The sequence below is a fragment of the Theropithecus gelada genome, chromosome 17 (assembly GCF_003255815.1).
Source record: "Theropithecus gelada isolate Dixy chromosome 17, Tgel_1.0, whole genome shotgun sequence".
NCBI lineage: Eukaryota > Metazoa > Chordata > Mammalia > Primates > Cercopithecidae > Theropithecus > Theropithecus gelada.
The window spans coordinates 40,225,733-40,246,907 of NC_037685.1; the positions used below are offsets into that span (position 1 = coordinate 40,225,733).

Below are 21,175 nucleotides of genomic sequence, written 5' to 3' on the forward strand. Positions count from 1 at the left end.
CCTACTCTGGTATTCTCTCTGATTTATTAAGTATACATAAGCAGTTGTACCTGCAGGAGGTGGCAGGTCATTACACCTGGACTGAGCCTTGGAGATCCTGGCCCTTTATTCTGCACATGAGAAAATGCAGATTTGGGAGGCTCTTGATGTTTACAAAGTCTCATGGCTGCTACATGGCGCAGCTCAAAAGCTGACACGGAGAAATGCAAAATTTTACCGCACAGAGTAAAAAATGTTAGGTTTCATGATATCTTTTACAAATGAAATCATTTTTTTTTTTCATTATTCTCTTGAGAAATTGGATTCCAGGACCCTAAAGAACTCTGCAGTTCTTTTCTCAAACACACATGCTTTTTAGAAGCCTAGTTATTTGAAACAGCGGAGCTTACTTTTTGGTCGATGTATTTGTTGTCCTCAATTGCTGAGCGTTTGGAGTGGTCGCAGGACGAGGAAGAGGTGGAAGGGAGGCTTCTCAGGAGGCAACATGTGTCCTGTTGCTGGCGGTCGATAAACTGCTTCATAAAACTCTCCCTTTGCAAATGAAGTATACGCACATCAGGCATTATTAATGGAATGGAGCAAGTGACAGCATTTTGCAATGATAAGTTTGCTTGAGCAAAGATAAAGCAGTGACAAAAGATCATAGACAACTAGATCATGACTAAAATATTTCATTAGCAACGGCTTCCTCGAAACTCAGTGACTCCTGCTTAAAAAGCAAAACCCTTGAAATACCTTTCAAGCAATATTACTCAGTAACTGATGGTAGTTTTTTGAATCTGTTTTTTTTTTTTTGAGATGGAGTTTCACTCTTGTTGCCCAGGCTGGAGTGCCATGGCACAATCTCGGCTCACTGCAACCTCCGCCTCCCGGGTTCAAGCGATTCTCCTGCCTCAGCCTCCAGAGTAGCTGGGATTACAGGCATACGCCACCACACCCAGCTAATTTTGTATTTTTAGTAGAGATGGGGTTTCTCCATGTTGATCAGGCTGGTCTCGAACTCCCGACCTCAGGTGATCTGCCCGCCTCGGCCTCCCAAAGTGCTGGGATTACAGGTGTGAGCCACCGCACCCAGCCCAGTTTTTGGAATCTTATTGTGGTAATAAAACACCTTTTTTCCCCTCTAAGACTTGGAAGAATTAGTTGCTCTCTCTAAATGTCCATTTATCATAAGAATGATTAAGAGAGAATTTTACATTTTAAGACTCAAAAGCAAGTGCCTTCATCTGATCTTCAAAGCATAATGAAAATTCAAGTAACGTCTCTTCAAATTACCAAATTCAATTAATTTTGTTTTTTAAGATTAGAAATGCAAATATATTTCTATCTGAATTTTAAATATTATGGCACCACATCCAGTCTCATACTTTTATAACCCTCCACAGAATTATTTTTAAAACTAGTAACATATTACTATAATTCTATTTGTAATTTCTTGAGCTATAACTAGAAGAATTTCCTTTTATTATTAAAAATAGGTGTTTAAAGCATCTTTTATGCATTTGCTTAACTGGAGGGCAAACATGGTAGAAAATCAAAATAGTATGAGTGGAGAAATGCCATGGTTCTTCTTTTAAAAAGTGGAAGACAAATTATATGGTAACCTGACATGGTAGGCTAAATAAATGCTGTAGTAGTACACAAACTGGGCCAGCTGTGGTTTCTCTGTTTGCTTGAAGATAAAAGGGCCACAGAGGCAATTTTAGTCTTATATGGTTGGGGTCAGAGATGGATGTCTACCTGCCATCCCTGCAACATTGAACAGCTTCTCCAGTTTCCTGGGCCATCCCATTCCCGAGGAGTCATCCCAGAGAGAAGCGATGGGAAGCAGCCTTCTTGCTTAGGGTACTGCAGTTATAAAGTGACTCTTCTCTGAATACATTGCTTAAAAGGTCAAAGTTGTTTGTTTATTTATTTTTTAAAAATAGAGGTAGAGGTAGTAGAAAGATAGGTAATAACTTAAAATAGAAAGGAACCCAACCCACATATACTTAAAAGAAGGGTTAAATGAGACTTAAGATGGTGAATCTTTTACGATGTATGTGACACACGCAATTAAAGGAATACTTTGGTACCTGATTTTAGGAACTGTAAAATCTGAAGGAAGCTTGGAGATTTTCACCATTTGTGGTCTGTTTGGAAATTTTTCAAAGATTCGCAGGCGCAAAGGGAGCTTTTCTTTGGTGTCTGCATTTGCTTCACTTTGCTTTAACTAAAGAAAAAATGGAAAGAAGAAAAAAGGGGGAATCTATAATACTATTATACATGTTACACAAAATTGATTTTAGAATGGAAGCAATAATAAGTAATTACATGAAATGCCAGTAGATGGCAGCGAAGGCCTACCAAGTATATGACTCTTACCCGAAATAAATTGCTCCATGAGCTAAAACTTTTGAGTTACAGAAATAAACAAAAATAAAACTTAACAACAACAACAAAAAACTAAACCGGAAAAAAATTCAAGGAAAACGTTATGTTATTTTATTCCCAAAGAGAAGCCTCTTTTCATCTCAGACATTTTGAATGGTTTACTATTACTTGCATATTTAAACAATAAAATTTGTTTACACACGTATAAAGCTAGAATTAAAAATTTTAAAAAACATGAAAAATAAAAAAAAATTCACTACAGAATCATACCAAGTAGCATTTGTAAAGAGAGACAATGGCAAGACAATTGGTTATGTCATCTAGCAGATTAAAACAGAAAAGCTCAAAACAGAACCACCACCTTTGGTCCATGCAGCGAGATTTCTATTTAGCTGCAAACATGTTTGGACACGACGAACTTAAATGCCATACGATATCTTTGTGAGAAATGACAATCAAATGGATTTATTTAAGAGTATATATTTATATTTCTACAAATTGAGTTTCAGGGAAGCTCAGGTTTAACATCATAAACTGGAACAAGGCTGAACTAAGATATTGTGAAGGTGGACTGTGGCTTGCAGAATTCATGCTTCACTTTCCTATGCTCTCTTTTTCTCTCCCAGTGCAGATGTCTCTTGGAGTCCCTCTTTACTTCTGTTTACCTCTCCCCTTCTCCCGGACCTTCTGCAGACTGGAACACACTTCCCCATGTCTGCCCTGTCTTCTGTCCCGGCTCCCCAAACTGCATCTTTTAACGCTGATCCCTTTCAAATAGTACATTTAGTTCAGTCTGCCTTTTTGGAGGGGTTTGGGAGGCAGGTTTCAAAAACTATCTGCTCGTTTACCTCCTTTTTGGGTATGCTTTTACTCTATAACTACAATTTGTCTTAGGTGTTGTGGAAAGATAAGAATTAGAGGCCAAGAGAGATTTTAAAACAGGAAGAGAATTGGCAATGCATCCCTCTTGCACGTGGAAATACAAATTGGCTAAGGAGAAGATGAAGGCTTCTTTTTGGGGAAACATTCCCATTTCAGTATGATGGATAATTCAACTATCCAATTGGTTGTGAGCTCATGATGAGATGATCCTGATTTCTGGTTTTCTTAGTAGGCTGCAGAAATTGCTCTTACATTTTTGTTTTGTGTAACATAAACATTTACCTTAGCCATTTGTAAGTCTGATTTGATTTTATGGGTAGCCTTTGGTTTTTCTGTCTTAGATGGTAATCTTATTTAGAGAAGGAGTCACTGCTGTTCATTGCCTCCTCCCCTCCTAACTGGAGTGCTCAACACAGTAATGTGTGCAAAATGGAGTGTTCTCAACAGTTCCATGGTTATGATGGTGCCAGTGGCAAGGAATTAGCTCCCAAAGACACAAAACAAAAACTAGTAGCATCTCCGTGATATGTACACAATCAGAAAAACGATTCCATATACGAATAAAGAGATTTACCAGGAAGAGTCTTGTTTTTTATAAGTTGATACAACTAGTAGAAAAATATTTGTCAGTGGTAAATAGAGCAGAAATAGAAAAAGCAGTTAATTTATTAGATCAGATCAGAGTGTAAGGCAGGTATATCCGGCCAAAGGTGATAAGATAAAGCAGAAATAAAGTATTTGTTAACTCATGCATTTGCCGACTCATTTATTTATGCATGGATACTGTCACTTATAAATCAAATCTTATAGATCAGGTTCTGTGCTAAGTTCAGGGGATATAAAAACAAATAAGTCAGGCACTCGCCCTCATGGAGCCCACAGTATAACTGGATAGATAGTTCTATAAACAGACAATGATAATAAAATAGAATGGCCACTCTGGGTAAATATAGGAACAAAGTGCTTGGAAACACAAGGTAGAGAGCAAAGAGAGAAATAAGAAAAAAAATGAAGGCACTACTTCTATTCCAAGAGACTTCATGGGCAGCAGAACAGAGACACATGGTCAGAAGAGTTGACTTGGGGGCTCTAGATGTATCAGCACTGTATGTATATTTTATGAGAATTCAATGTCTTCGAAGAGACAAAAGGGCAAATGGTATATTAATTGGGACATGTCATTGAAACGAAAACACAGAGTTCTTTCCTAAAAGCCTCTTGGCCTGCCCACTGCCTGCATCCCCACCAGTGCCTCCCTGGCCAATGTACCACTGGGTTCCTGCACTCCCTGCAGTGATTTCTCCGTGCTTCAGATCTTTCTAATCTGTTCTTCATTCTGTGGTTATTGTAATTTCTCATGCTCTGTCTTAAAACCTTTCAATAGCAATCCATTGCCTTTTTCTTTTCTTTTTTTTTTTTTTTTTTGAGATAAGTCTTGCTCTGTCGCCCAGGCTGGAGTGCAGTGGTGTGATCTTGGCTCACTGCAACCTCTGCCTTCTGGTTCAAGCCTCAGTTTCCTAAGTCACTGGAATTACAAGCATGCACCACCACGCCTGGCTATCCACCGCTTTTAACAAACAAAAATAAAAACTTTTGTTTTAACAAACAAAAATAGAAACTTTTTTTTTAAAGATATGGGATCTTGCATGTTGCCCAGGCCAGCCTCAAACTCATGGGCTCAAGCGATCCTCTTGCGTCAGCCTCCTGAGTAGCCGGGACTATAGGTGTGAGCTGCCATGCCTGGTCAAAATCTCAATCTTTGATCTAGGCTCAAAGGCCTTTTTTTGGTGCCTCCCTGCCTGTCCAGCCTCAGCTAGCCCTATCCCCACACCAGGTTCCAGTCACATCCTTCAGTTGCTCAGAAACATCTGCACCCTCTACCTCAGAACCTCCGTACCTCCCGTCCCTCTGCCGCCCCTCTGCCGGGCTCCCCTCTCTTCTTCTTTCTCTCTTGAACTCCATCAAATTCTACTTGTTCTCCAGATTTCAGTTCTACTAGAAATTCCTCAGAGAAGCTTTCTCTGACAAGGTTTTCCTCTTACAAGCTCATAACATGTTAGGATGAATCCTATAATATTGTTGTTTGTGTGGCTCAAAGCAGTTGAAAATCTGCATTTTCTTACGGTTCAATTGAATCCACATTACATTAGTTTCCTAGGACTCCTGTCACATGTTACCACTAGATCGTTAGCTTAGCACAATAGAGATTTACTCTCTCAGCATTCTGGAGGCTAGAAGTCAAACATCAAGGTGCCAGCAGGGCCATGCTATCTCTGAAGGCTCCAGGGGAGAGTCCTTCCTTGCCTTTCTCTTGTTTCTCGTGATTCTCAGCCATGCTTGGAGGTCCTTGGCTTGTAGCTGTAATGCCCCATCCCTGCTTCTGTCTCCACGTGACCTTCTTGGCCTGTGTGTTTCTGTGTCTCTGAGTCTGATCCCACTCTCCTTTTCCTTATAAATGCCAAACACTGGATCATCCAGAACAATTAACTGATTACCTCTGCAAAGACTCACTTTCCAAAGATGGTCTTATTCTGAGGATCCAGCTGGACACACATTTTGGGAGAATGCCGTTAAACCCCCTACACGTACTGTCGTTTGAGGCTATATTGTGTGATCACTTGAACAACAGATCTCTTTTCCCTGAGACTGTAAACTTGGTGAGGACAGGAACCATGTAGGGATCTGCTCATTATTCCAGGGCCAGTGGCTGGCATGGCGCTGGACACAAGGTGAGCTGAGCAAATATTCAGTGAAGGAATAATGGCGTTGATCAGGTGGTGGAACTCAACTCTAAACTAAACTCTCCAGCAGACGAATGGGAAATAAAAGATTTTAGATATACCCTGAAGTGTAGAGAGATAAACATAAAATATCTATTGATTGATTGAATAAATTTGTTGGTGTGGAGTATGTGTGTCCTTAGATTCACAGAAGAGAATAAAATTAGACCCCTGTGTTGTTTAACCTGAATGGCATCTGTCATTAACAAACTAATGAAGGTTGAGACAAAGTACAGATATAAACATTTTGTAGGCTGGGCATGGTGGATTATGCCTATAATCCCAGCACTTTGGGAGGCCGAGGTGGGCGGATCACGAGGTCATGATATTGAGACCATCCTGGCTAACACAGTCAAACCCCATCTACTAAAAATACAAAGAAATTAGCCGGGTGTGGTGGTGGGTGTCTGTAGTCCCAGCTACGTGGGAGGCTGAGGCAGGAGAATGGTGTGAACCCGGGAGGCGGAGCTTGCAGTAAGCCAAGATTGTGCCACTGCACTCCAGCCTGGGGGACATAGCAAGACTCCGTCTCAAAAAAAAAAAAAAGTTTGTAAAGGGACATGTCAGGGAAATGGCAAGATATATTTTATCAAATATCCTTGAATATATTAACATACGTAGGATACCAACAGTCACCTTGTTTACATGTTTTAAAAACGGGTTCCACCCCCATTTTAATTGGTATTAGAGATATTTACACTCCCCAAAGCTTGTATGCTCCTTAGGAACAAGATACCATTTTAAATTTACTTCTCTAGTACATTCTAGGGAGTAGAAATAGAACTCTGTAAATAAATGAATTAGAACTCAGCACCACTTGGTCATTGCACTGTGAAACTACAAAGAACAGATGAGAAGCTCTTTTTGGAAACTCAGAGGGTTCTTCACAATTTTGCAAACCTGGCATCATTGCTGTACAGATGTGCATAAGGGCCAGTCAACATAGAGGAAGATGAGTGGCTGCTTGAAGGGTAAGTATTTCAAATCTCACCGCTGAGGCACTGAATCAAACCTCCTAAAAGCAAGGAAGTGTTCTCTTTCTGGACGGCAGTTCCTATGCACTCTTTGCTGTTATTGAGAGAGAAGCAGCATCAACTAAAAATGAGTACAGGTACACCCAGCAGCCCTGTAGGTCCTCTCCTAGGTGAGTGCCTGCAAGAAATGAGTGCACACCCATATAAGGCACAAGACATCCCTTGGCCACAGCAGTGCCAGTTGTTAGAGTACCGAAATGTGAACTGTCCAAATGCCCACTAGCAGTTGAATGGAAAAATACATTTGGATTTATTTAAACATTTGAACGAGTTAACTACATCTCAATGCAAGAATGTGGATTTCACAACATAACAGTGAGTGAAGGAAGCCAGATACAATAACAGAGTACATACTGAATGATTCCAGGCAGGTGAAGTTAAACCAGCAGGTGACACTGACATGTGCTGCCGGGTGTCTGCAGAGTGGGTGTCCTGGGTGGGGGTGGAGGGGAAGGGGAGGGAGTATGGAAAGGGGCTTCTAAGGCACAGTCAATATTTCCTGAGCAGGGTGCTGGGTGTGTTCAGTTTGCAAAAATGTATAAAATACATCTTTCTATATGTATATTGTAGTTCAGTTAAAAGTTTTTAAAAAGGGAAGATGATATAGTTAAGCAAAATTACTCAATTGTTACTTCAGCACTATCAATCACCATGAACTCTGACTTCTTTCCCAACCCATGATTTTGACCAAACTACAGACAGAGAAAAAGGAAGAAAGAGTAAGATGGGAGTAGACAGGGTATGTGCTGGTGGTGGGGGATGAGGTGACCATGACAAATAAAATATTACACATTACTTTGAAGACACTATTAAGCTTTTAAAATGTAATGAAATGGTATTCTACCTTTTATCCAAATTCTTTTCCCATTTTTTTGCATTTAAGCAAAGATTTTCCAAGATTAAATTTACTTTGATGCAAATGAACGAATAATATAGATTATAAGAAGTGGATCTGAATTTTTAAGATCATTATACTACACCAAGAAAAGAAGATCTTTTAACATAAAGTAATTATAATTGTAAATGTCCATTTCAAAAGTGTTTTAAAGATCATGATTCTTGAAGGGAAAGAACACAGTGTAGAGAATCCTGGGATTTTATTTTTCATATTGAAAAATCTAATGTAAAGAACAGTACAAAGGCAGTTTATAATGGCCTCAGCTGAGCATGAAGTCTGACTGCAACCGAGAGATCAAATGATAGCTTTGTCACACATTCACATGGTAAAGAAAAGCACATTTGCAAGAATGAAATTAGAATCAAAGAAACAAACTTCAAACCTTGAGCTTTAAGACTAGAAGTCATCTAAGCTCAGTGTTCTTCTACGCCTCAGCATCTGCCTGGCTGAGATATCATTATACATTGGGCGGCTGAAAGCCTCTGCTTCCCCTGGCTTCTCAAGAGACTTCGGGTGTAATTGCTCTGCATGACACATACTGTGTTCTGCCTCATCGCTTAAATCTTCCCTATTTCAGCCTGTGCTTTCTTCTGTTAAAATATTCAAACATTATTCAATTTCAGTTCCTTTCTGATTGCTGTGAGGAATAGCTGAATTGAAGAATTACCTTAAATACAAATTTTTGTAATTTTTTTGTATGATTTCCCAAAAGAAAACAATTTAAAAAACATTCAGACTTGGGAGATTCTCATTTTGAAATCCAGTCCGTGTTAGTTTGAAAACTGTGCGTAGATATGTGAGTTGACATAACTGTAGAATATTTTGTGGTTGTTCAATATAGGAAAAATAACCACATTATCTTCAATCAGGAGAAAGGAAAGGAGTTCCTCCTCTTTGTTATGCGAATAAATTACGGCTGAATTCTCTTTGCTTCTTTACACAGTGGCTTTGGCTGTTTTTTCTGGATCTATATATATGACATAGCAATTCAGAACATAGCGTCTTCCTAAGGCGTAAACTATTATTTTTTCAAGGGAGTTTCTCTTGCTAATTTGTATATGTGATTTTACAACCCAAATTACACAGTCAAAACAGATGCGGTATCTGGAATAATGATCACACATGTTGGTTTTTAATAATATCTCTGTGTAATTATAAAACCTTAATATATAAATATAAAGAATATCCCTCACTGGCCTGTGAAATCCAACACAGAATTTATTCAGGTGGGTGGGCATTGTCTTTTCTGCTGTGGACAATAGGCAACCAACTCAAATTAGTGCATAGAAGACAGCGATACTGTAGACTTTTCAAATGTTTCATTTAAAAACATGTTTAAGTTACTAATTTGCCCCCTTTTACAAAAATATTTAATACATCCAGTATGCCCAAGGTCAAAGTGGGGTTTCAATTATTTAGGCACATCAACTGAAGTCATAGATATAAATTGGAGGGCTCATTTCTCGGTTAGCCTATGGGCCATAAAAGCTACATTTTTATGTGACAGCTGACACCCAAAATGCTCATAACATTAGCTGATTAATTGCATGTGCTGTATCCTGGCTGGTTACTCATTCGTCCAAGCAGTATGCTCCTGAAGTAAGTGTGAAGAGAAGCTCTGTTTTCAGAGGAGCGGGTACACTGGGCAATTAAGTGGCTGTTTGTGCTTGTTGGTTTGGGAGCTCAGCAGAGCACTTACAACAGACTGTTGCATTTATGCCATCTATGAGATCCCCAAAATGTGCATAAAATGTTTACTTTCATGCTGTTATCACAACCCTTAAGATCTTACAAGCTTTAAATGTCCTTCAGAAGGTTACTTTGTGCAACAACATAAATAATATTTGCAGCAAGGCTAAGCTAACCAACAACTCTAATAAACTGGTAAAAGAAAAAAAAAACCTATTCAAAAACCAGAATACCTAATTATGTTGAATGAACACATTTTGCTCACATTATTGTCCCTTAATATCCCATTAATATCATGAATAATTTCTTAGAGACAGTGGTGATAAATAAAGATTGATTTTGTAGGTTTACTCTTCTAGGTCCCAAACATCTCTATTTTATATTGTATCTCTCCTTTGTTATTCAACTGAGACACAGTTGTTTCCATTAGAGAATTTACTGAGTCATAGAAACATGCTCAGTATGATAAAAAAGTATATATCTTTTTGCTCCACTTCAGATGAAATTATATTAGAATTTCACGTAAACTAGATACTTGGTTCTTATTATGAGATGATTATTCATAAGTGCTAGGGGAAAATGTCATACCAAAGGGAATTCAGGACACACACACACACACACACACTCACACATACACACACACATACACTCACACACACATACACTCACACACACATACACACTCCCACGTAATTTTTCTTTTTTTAAATTTATAAAACATCAGAGATAGATAGCATAAGTAAAAACAGTAAAAAAGTAAGAAGCCATGGATTTAAACTTTTGTTCGGTTTTATAATCTCTTCACCCCTTTGGATTTCAGTGTTCTCAAAAAATGAGATCTTTAGTCTTTTATATAAATGCCAGATGTATAAGCGAGCTAGCAATATGCCTGTAATTTGAATTACTCAAGGGAAATGTGCCATACAAACCAAAGCTATCACCATGCCACAGTGACTGCTTGCTCTACAGGAGGATGACTTCACCCATATGAATGGGGTGACAGGTACGTGCTCTTGAGTCCCTTTCCTCTGGCTAATCTGAGACCACTCAACCTCTCCCTCTCTCCCCAATTTCTTCTCCTTTGCTACGTTGATTGGATTGTTTTCTCAAGACTCTTGGTTGTAAAAACGAAAATGAAAATAGGCAGTTAAACCATTTCTCGTGATCATGCCTCCTTCGCTATTTAAGCTTGCTTCTTCAAAGAGATGAATGTACACCACCATTATGTCACTTCCCACCCCTCTTCCATCCTCTCCTGTCTCAGGCGTCCCCCCTGCCTCACTGAGGCTGCTCTTGGCAAAGTCAGCACACTTCCTATTTTGCTGAACCCAGTGGTCACTCGGTCATCCAAACTTCATCTCATTGAGACTCCTGAAACCTTCCTAACTGGCTTTCTGTCTTAGTCTTGTCCCTTTAAACCAATCTTTTAGAACATCTAGAAAAGAAATACCTTTATGTCCCTCTGGTCCTTAAAGCAATGCAAAGACTATCAATTATGTATAGAAGAAATTCTAATCTTCTTAGCATGGCATAAGTGGGCCTTCCAGTGCTTTGCCCTCTGTGCTCTAACCCGTAGGTTTGTGCCCCCCTCACACAGGGATGTCACATGAAGATACTGTTCCCCATGCCTGCAATACACGTATTTAACTCTTGTAAATCCCTCTAAAACCATCTTCTCCAGGAATATTTCTCAGAATAACAACTGGTAGAGGAAGCAGTAAACACGCATGCTGGATATGATGCTGAGCACTTTATGCTAATATTATTTAACCCTAAAAATTAGCTCCCTGATGTTGGTACCATAATCAGCTCCATGTTATGCAAGGTCATCGATGAGGAAACAGGTCCATGGAGCTTCAATCAGCTGCCTGAAGTCACACAGAACTGGACTTCCGGATTCCAGAGCTTGAGCTTCTAAAACTGTTGTATACTGCCACATCCAAACAACATTTTCAAGCAATTGGTACGCTTTTACTTCTGAATCTTGTGCCTGTTGTTCCTCTATGGGATATTTTCTCTCACTTTCCTAAGAAAATTTTATGCTTCATTTTTAGACACATCCTCCAGGACCTGCCTCTAAACCAAATTAGCCACATCTTCCTCTGTGCACCTTGCATTTAGTCACATCTTCCTGTGTGCTCCTTGCATTTAGCCACATCTTCCTCTGTGCACTTTGCTCAGCGGTTTGCACTATAACTTTCTAATTATGTGTGCTTTCCCCTACTAGCATGACACATTTTTAATTAAGGGCAGAACTCTCTGTAGCCCTGTGGCCTCACGTTGTACACACGATACAATGACAATCCAGTGGTGATGAGATGAGAACAAGAAATCAACACTAATAGACTCCCATCAACAGGCAGAAGAGGATCATTTGTAATATTTCTCCTAATTCTATTATTCTTTTCTGAGAGCCTTTACAATATGGAATCATCTATATTATCCAGCACAAGCAAGTCTTCCAATTTCAGATGAGTTATATTACTGGCAAAGATGAAAGAGGAGTAATGACAAGTTACATCAGATTTTCTACTAGAAACAAAATCACAAAAATCACATGTGGCTCTTGATAAAGTGTGTGTTCCCAGCTTTCTGAGATCAAAAAAGCATAATAAAGTGTAAACTTGATACAACGTATTCATGGCATAAAGTTACATACATGTATGTATCTTTGAACAAGGCAACACAGGAGCTAATTTATATGTTGCATTATTATAGCTTATCATAAAAAATTCTCATCCTATTTACAACAACACTATTTTGAAGTAATTTAAAACTTACACGAGAGTCGCAAAGATTGTACAGAGAGTTTCTGTATACCTTGACCTAGCATGTTATATACCGTAGAACATTTATCAAAACTACCAAATTAACCTTGGTCAAATACTTTTAACTAAAGAGCTCATTGGGAATTCCCAGGTTTTTGCATGAATGACTTTCGTCTGATCCAGGAGCTCATCCTGGAAACCATATTGCATTTCATTGTCACATCTCGGCTGTGACAATTCCTCTAATTCTTCTTGTTGTGAGTGACCTTGATGGTTTTGAGGAGTACCGGTCAGGTAATTTGCAGAGTGTCCCCCAATTTTGGGTTGCCTGAAGTTTTCTCATGATTAGACTGAGGTTATACATTTTTGGGACGAATATCATGGAGATGATACGCCCTTCTCATCATATCAGGGTGTACATGACATTGAGGTTAACTGTCCTTACTTGGGTCAGGTGATGCCTGCCAGGTTTCTGCATTATAAAGTTACATTCAATGTTTCTCTTTTCCTACTCCATTGGCTTGAAGCAAGTCACTGACTTCAGCTGACACTTAAAAGAGAAGAATTAAAGCTTTATCTCTTAGGAAGGAGGAGTATCAAAGAATTTGCAGGCAGATATTAAAGCTGCTACAATAATTTAAAAAAGATGTGGAGAGGACACTTTGAGGCCATGTGAATGTTCTATTTCTCCTTAAAGTTTCACATACTAATTTTGGTATTCGTTAGCTCTTGCCTGTGGCAATTACAATGGTGTCCTAATGGCCATTTGCTGTTTCCTTCATTTATTATTCTATTATTTCTATTTCTCTATGTTTATTACTTGGAATTATTCTGTGAGAATCAGTTGTCCCTTCTCCTTTATTTATGTATTCAATCATGTATTTATATAAATATGTATTTGTGACTATTTATTGTATTCTTTGGGTTATAACCCAATACTGTCCTTATTCATTTCATTGCTCAAAGTCTTCCTGCTTTGGCCACTAGGGGCTCTTTCAGTCGGCTTCTCTAGTCTTCAGACATCTATCTATTTTGTTTGTTTCTTTTTTCTTTTTTTTTTGCTTTTTAGCTCTTCTTTATTTTCTGGCACCACAAAAATGTCCTATCCCCATCTTGTGTTTTCTTTAATTCAGCTCTAAAGCTCTACAAAGTCACCCATCACCCTTGTCAAAGCTGGTTGAGCGAGAAACCGGGCCAAAGAGAAGGACTTTCTATAAGACCGGCCGGCACTGCGAGGCAATCAGAGATTAAATTCTTGCCCAAAAGGAATCATATTGATTAGCTGGATCAATCAGATCTGTTCTTGTTGGGATTTTTGAACTTGAGACACAGAAAATGTTTACTATTTGCAATGGAACTGAAAGTGAAAATACACAAGGAGGGAAACAGAGACAGACTGAGTTACCATAAAGGCAAACACCAGCAGTTATTAAATGTTGTTCTTCCTCAAGGCTCCAGTATCTTTTTTCTTCCCACCCTATACAACCTCATCCAGATTTATACCTTCCACTATTATGAAAATATGGAGAACTTTACTAGAACTGAAGCTCAAAGGAGGCAGTCATTTTTGTCTATTTTGTTCACTGACCTACCCCACATGTCTAGAACAGCACCTGAATAAATAATTAAGAATTACATTGAACTTCCACATTTATACCTCCGGGCAGCCATCCTTCTCCCCTGAACTCCAGACCTATACACAACTATTAGGTATCTCTGCTTAGACATCTTGAAAGATTCACCAACTCAACATGCCCAAGGCTGAGTTGATGAACTTTTCCTCCAAACATGATTGTATGCTAGTATTTCTTGACTCAGTTAGTAGAAACCTGAAACCAGGAGTCATCTTTGAGACTCTCCCACTCATGTCTTTAAATCCAACCTATCACCAAGTCCCTCTTGATTTTATTTTCCAAATAGCTCTCTGGTTCACCACTGCCTCCCATCTTATAAGCTTTCAGTGGCTCAGGTCAAAGGTAAACATTAAAGGTAAATATCCCGGCTGGCATGGTGGCTCATGCCTGTCATCCCAGCACTTTGGGAGGCCAAGGCAGGTGGATCACCTGAGGTCAGGAGTTCAAGACCAGCCTGGCCAACATGGTGAAATCCCGTCTCTACTAAAAATATAAAAATTAGCCAGGAGTGGTGGTGCACGCCTGTAATCCTAGCTACTCGGGAGGCTGAGGCAGGAGAATCGCTTGAACCTGGGAGGTAGAGGTTACAGTGAGCCAAGATTATGCCGCTGCACTCCAGCCTCGGTGACAGAGTGAGACTCTGTCTACAAAAAAAAAAAAAAAAAAAAAAAAAAAGGTAAACGTCTTTACTGTGTTTCTCAGGGCACTGAATGGTTCATGCCCTGCTGACTTTTCCACACTTACTCTGTACCACTCCACCCTGGTCTTCCTGCATTCTAGTTGCACAGAGGCTTTCCCTTCTCCCTGGAGGTGTGCCCCCCTCCCCTGACCCACCACACCTCTGTGAAGTCCACAAGGCTCATCTTGCAAAACTTAGCTCTCCTGTAACTTTCTTCATCTTCACCCTTGACCACCATTTGTGTCAGGGTCTTCTACGAATGTCTCTCCTTGAATGATGTTATTTTCTGAAGAAAGCTCATCTCAATCTTTACATAGTTAGGAATTATTTTAATTACTTGATTTACATCCAACTCCCCTATTAGACCAGAAGTCTCCATGGAAGCAAAGAACTTATTTATTATTGTACCTGGCCTAGCCTTGTACACATGGTAGGGACTCAAATATTTGAAGAATGGATGATAAAGCAGATGGTGAGGATGCTTCCAGGAGAATGGAAAAGTACATGAATTTCTTGAAAAAAGATCCAAATGGACTGTGTGAAACTTGAGTCCAAAAGGAATCAGGGCAGTGACTCTAGCTCCAGCACGTTCCTATTTAATGTGTAGGTCCACACAGGGTAAACCTTACTATTCTAACTCCTCACAACAAATCTTAACACAACTATAAGAAAGTATTTTTGTAATTCAACAACTGTCAGGTGCTGCATAAAACTGAAAACTAATTGTCATGCTTTTATCTTAGAACCACTGCAAACCTAGTTTTCTATTGCCTGTGACAGGATCTGAAAGAAAAAGTGCTGTGAGGTTGCTCTTCATTATCATCCTTGCTGTTTTTACCAGTACAGTGCAGTAAACTCATGCTTCTTAACAATTTTGTTCTCTTGATTAAAGGAAACAAAATAAAATAGCATCCTTATAGTTAAGCAGTGGGTGGTGTTCAGTTGGAGTTGAAGTGTGAGCTTCTCTCCAGTTTGGGCACATTTCCCCTCCAAATCCCACTATATTTTATTTTATTTTATTTATTTTTTTGAGATGGAGTTTCACTCTTGTTGAGATGGAGATTTGCAGACACCATCTCAACTCACTGCAACCTCTGCCTCCTGGGTTCAAGTGATTCTCCTGCCTCAGTCTCCCGAGTCGCTGGGACTACATACAGGCACATGCCACCCGGCTAATTTTTTGTATTTTTAGTAGAGACAGGGTTTCACCATGTTGGCCAGGCTAGTCTCAAACTCCTGACCACAGGTGATCCACCTGCCTTGGCCTCCCAAAGTACTGGGATTACAGGCGTGAGCCACTGTGCCTGGCCTATTTTTTTTTTTAATTGAAGGGTTACCTTGCAGAGTGCTGTGGAAACTGGAATGAAAATAATTCTGAATTAGCACAATTAAAGAATGATACAACCGATAACCCACCAATGTGAACTCGAGTGGACAATCTTAGGTATGTAGTTTCATGTTTGTTCCATGGTAAGAGAGATCATGCTAACAAAACAGTCCCTAGTATCCGTGGATGAGGCAAAGAAAAGGTCTCTAAAGCAAAGTCCCTCTGGTTTGGGTTAATCATACATGAAATGAAATTTTGGAAGGGCTTACAGAAACCTTTCCTCTAAGAAAGTCTGAAGTCTATAAAATTTTACTATGATGGGGTTTGATTCCTATAATCAAAGAAAGGCAGAATAAAATAACTCCATCTGCTGAGAAAGCTGCTCCAGGGTGGTGCAGGCTGGCGCAGGATTCCAAGGGTATGTCCATTGTTCCCTGCTGCCCCACGCTCTCAGCCAGGCTACTTGCCAGCTTTAGAAGGGATCGTTTCTTCTTGAGTACAGAGAACAAGGCTCTGGAGGTGTGTTAGTTGTCTAGGGCCACTGCCACAAAGTTCCAAAAAACTGGGTGGCTCAAAACAATAGAAATGTATTGTCTCACATTTCTGGGGGCTGGAAGTCTGAGATCAAGATGTCCGCAAGACAAGTTCATTCTGGAGGTTCTGAGGGGGGTCTACTCCACGGGGCTTTTCCAACTGCTGGTGATGGATCTTGGTGATGGACCCAGCAATCCTGGGTGTTCCTTGTGGACCACATCACTCCGGTCTGTTGCTCCATCATCACACGGTGCTCTCCCTGTGTGTCTGTGTCTCTTCTCTTTTTATGAGACACCAGTAATATTGGACTAGGGTCTACCCTAATGACCTCATCTTAACTTGACTGCATCTACAAAGACCCTATTTCCAATCAAGTTACATTCACAGGGACTGAGGGGTAGGACTTCCATGTATCTATTTGAGGGACACAATTCCACTCATGTCAGGAGGACATCAATTCTAACAGGTACTTCTCCTGTTTTGAGCTGACTTCTGAATCTCCCACTTTTACTTATTTGACTGTAAAAATCCAGTTGACTGTTTCTATCTTTATCTTTTTTTGGGGGGTTTGGAGGGACAGGGTCTTTCTCTGTTGCCCAGGCTGGAATGCAGTGGCACAATCACGGCTCACAGGAGCCTTGACCTCCCGGGCTCAGGTGATTCTCCTACCTCAGCCTCACAAGCAGCTGGGACCACAGGCCATGGACCACCACACAGCAATAGTTTTTATTTTATTTTTTTGTAGAGATGGGGCCTCACTATATTGCCCAGGTTGGTCTCCAACTTCTGGGCTCAAGTGATCCTCCCACATTGGCCTCCCATATTTCCACTTTTTGATTGACTTCTAGATACCTAGGCTGTTGTTTTTATGCTGATAATTGATATTCCCAACTTTTGAGCCTCTGTTGTGACTTCTTGGCTTAAACCTTGATCTAAGCTGTTCTCAGTCTTAGCCATTTCATTTCTTCATACCAATTTTATTGCTGTTCATGTCTTTTGTGACGGAGAATTTATTACAAAAAGCCGAACATTTATTATAAAAGTAAGAATTTATTGTAAAAGTAAATAGCTATTTCAGAAATAGCAGATCAAATGCTCTTTAAAATTATCTTTTGAGATTTACATGATGGAAAGTTATGGGCAATAATAAACTGACATCAAAAGAGTCATCTCTGACCCAAAGATTGAAAGACTGGCTTCACGTGGAGTTAGGCAGCATCAACAGGTTTGAGTGACATGCAGAGTTTTCCAACTCTCAGCCACTACTTATTTATAGGTTCTTCAGGGTATGGTCCTCTAGCTCCTGGGCAGCTGTTCCTTGGAGCAGCAGGCATCCTTGGTATCTGATATTTCCAGCTGCTTGTGCTTCCTACCTACTGACTTCAGTGTGTTGTACAAATATTCTCTATGCGTATCACAATGGGAAAAGGTTGGGTAGCACTGTAGCAAATGGTGTTAACATATCTAACAAAATTAAGAATCAGTCAGCAACCAGGTGGTGGAAACAGTATGAGGAGTTTGAGGAAAAGTTTGGTGATCCACCTTCACTTCCTTACCCGTCATTGATTTCCTATCCCCTGCAACCCAGCTCTGTGTCATCAAAGGCCCTGAGCTTGCTCTTATTGCTATCACTAACCACCTCCTTGTTGTTAATACGGTGACCAGTTTTAAAGAAAAGAAATTAATTGTGGCAAAAAACATATAACATAAATTTTGCCATCTTGATCATTTTTGTTGTGGTTGATGCTGTTATTTGAGACAGGGTCTCACTCTGTTGCCCAGGCTGAAATGTAGTGGCATGATCAGAGTTCACTGAAGCCTTGATCTCTTGGGCTCAAGCAAACCTTTCACCTCAGCCACCTAAGTAGCTATGACTACTTAGGTGTCACAGGTATGCACCACCATGTCCAGCTAGGCTAATTTTTTGTATTTTTAGTAGAGACAGGGTGCCACCATGTTGTCCAGGCTGATCTCACACTCCTGGGTTCAAGCAATCCACCTACCTTGGCCTCCCAAAGTTTTGGGATTACAGGCATGAGCCACCACGCCCAGCCCCATCTTAATCATTTTAAGTGTACAGTTCAGTAGTGTTAAATAGTGACATTGTTGTACAACAGATCTCCAGAACTTTTTCATCTTTCAAAATGGAAACTCTGTACCCATTGAACAACAGCTCCCTCTTCCTCCTCTCCCCAGCCCCTGGCAACTATCATTCTGTCTTCTGTTTCTCTGAATTTGACTACTTTAGATAAACTCATATAAAGAGAAACCATACATAGGTTGTCTTTTTGTGACTGGCTTATTTCACTTAGCATGATGTCCTCAAGGTTCATCCATGTGTATCATGTGTCAGTTTTATTCATTTTTAAGGCTGAATGATATTTCATTGTGTGTAGATACCACGTTTTGTTTATCTATTCATCCACTGGTGGATACTACGGTTGCTTCCACCTTCTGATTATTGTGAAAAATACTACAATGAACATGTATGTGCAAGTATCTCTGAGATTCTATTTTCATTTCTTTTGGATATACATACCCAGAAGTGTATTATATCATATGGCAATGCTATGTTTAATTTTTTGAGGAACTGCCATACTGTTTTCCACAGCAGCAGCACCATTTTATATTCTCATGAACAACGTACAAATGTTGCAATTTTTTCACATTCTTGCCAAACAGTTTTTTTGATAGTGGCCATCCTAATAGGTATAAAGTGATACCTCATTGTGGTTTCTATTTGCATTTCTCTAATGATTAGTGATGTTAAACGTCTTTTCATCTACTTGGCCATTTGTGTATCTTCTTTAGATAAATGTCAATTTAAGCACTTTACCTATTTTTAAAATAGATTATTTGTATTTTTGTTGTTGAGCTATAGGAGCTCTTTCATATTGTCAATATTAACTCCTTATCAGACATGAGATTTGGAAATATTTTCTACAATCCCATACGTTGGCTTTTCACTCTACTGATTGTTTCCTTTGATGTACAAGTGTTTTTAAGCTTAATGCAGTCCCCTATTTTTGCTTTTGCTGTCTGGCCATATCCAATAAATCATTGACAATTCCAACGTTGTGAAGCTTTTGCCTTGTTTTCTTCTAGGAGCTTTATGGTTTTAGATCTTTTGTTAAGGTCCTTAAACCATTTTGAGTTAATTTTTATATGTGATACAAGGTAAGGGCCAAACTTCATTCTTTTGTGTGTGGCTATCCAATTTTTCAACACCATTTGTTGAAGAGACTGTCCTTTCCCCACAGTGTGGTCTTCACACCACTGTTGAAGATTATTTGACTATATATATGAGGGTTTATGTGTGGCCTCTCTATTCTGTTCCACTGGTCTATATGTGTGTCTTTATGCCAGTATCATACTGTTTTGATTACTGTTTCTTTGTAATATGTTTTGAAATAAGGAAGTATGATGTCTTCAAGTTTGTTTTCCTTTTTCAGAATTGTTTTGGCTATTTGGTATCCCTTGGGATTTTATATGAATTTTAAGATTTCTATATCTGCAAAAAATGCCATTGGATTTTTGAGAAGGATTGCATTGAATCTGTAGATTACTTTGGGTGGTATTAACATTTTAACAATATTAAGTCTTCCAGTCCTTCAACACAGAATGTATTTTCACTTGTGGATGTTCCTCAACTTACGATGGGGTTTCATCTGGATAAACTCATTAAAAGTTGAAAATACTGTAAGTTAAAAGTGCATTTTTCTGACTTATGATATTTTCAATTTACCATGAGTGTTTCTGGATGTAATTCCATCATTAGTTGAGGAGCATACTGAGTGTGTATCTGTTTTGCACCATCATAAAAATCAGAAAATTGTAAGTTGCTGGGTTAGGTGGTTCACGCCTACAATCCCAGCACTTTGGGAGGCTGAGGGAGGTGAATCACTTGAGGTCAGGAGTTCAAGACCAGCCTGGCCAACATGATGAAACCCTGTCTCTACCGAAAATACAAAAATTAGTTGGGTTTGGTGGTGCATGCCTGTAGCCCGAGTTACTTGGGAGGCTGAGGCAGGAGAATCACTTGAACCTGGGAGGCAGAGGTTGCAGTGAGCAGAAGATCATGCTACTGCACTCCAGCCTAAGGAGCAGGTTGAGACTCTGTCTAAAGAAAGAAAAATTGTTAAGTAGACTCATTGTAAGTCAGAATTCACCTTTATTTGTGGCTTCTTTAAGTTCTTTCCTCAGTATTTTATAGTTTTCAGGGTATGTGTCTTCTGCCTGCTTGGTTAAGTTTATTCCTAAGTATTTTATTCTTTTTCATGCTACTGTAAATGGGATCGCTTTCCATGGTGACTGTTTTTTTGACCTCTCTGAAGTCTTTGAGATTGTTGAACAAGCCTCTCTCTTGAAACTCTTTCACATTTTGATTTTGATGACAAACCTATTCTTTCCTTTTACCTCTTGTGCTGTGACTTAAGTATGATAATACACATTTTGGCTCCTCCTCACTGGTTCATACCATTTATTTATTACCCCTTAGGGAACCATCCTTCCCTTGGTAAGTTCATGCTCACTAAAGGCTTAAGTTACCATCTGCATGTTGATTTTGCTCCTTTTCA

General features: G+C 39.4%; 1 protein-coding gene across 2 annotated transcripts in view; it reads right to left on the reverse strand.

Annotated features, from left to right (window-relative positions):
- NALCN (sodium leak channel, non-selective) overlaps positions 1 to 21,175 on the reverse strand; it is a 339,729-nt gene that overhangs the window by 84,841 nt on the left and 233,713 nt on the right. For both annotated transcript variants that reach the window (XM_025364831.1, XM_025364830.1), the window contains exons 16-17: positions 2,076 to 2,212; positions 390 to 531 (exon numbers count right to left, since the gene is read on the reverse strand). In XM_025364831.1, coding sequence (XP_025220616.1) covers positions 390 to 531; positions 2,076 to 2,212 — 279 coding nt within the window. The remainder of the gene's footprint in view (positions 1 to 389; positions 532 to 2,075; positions 2,213 to 21,175) is intronic.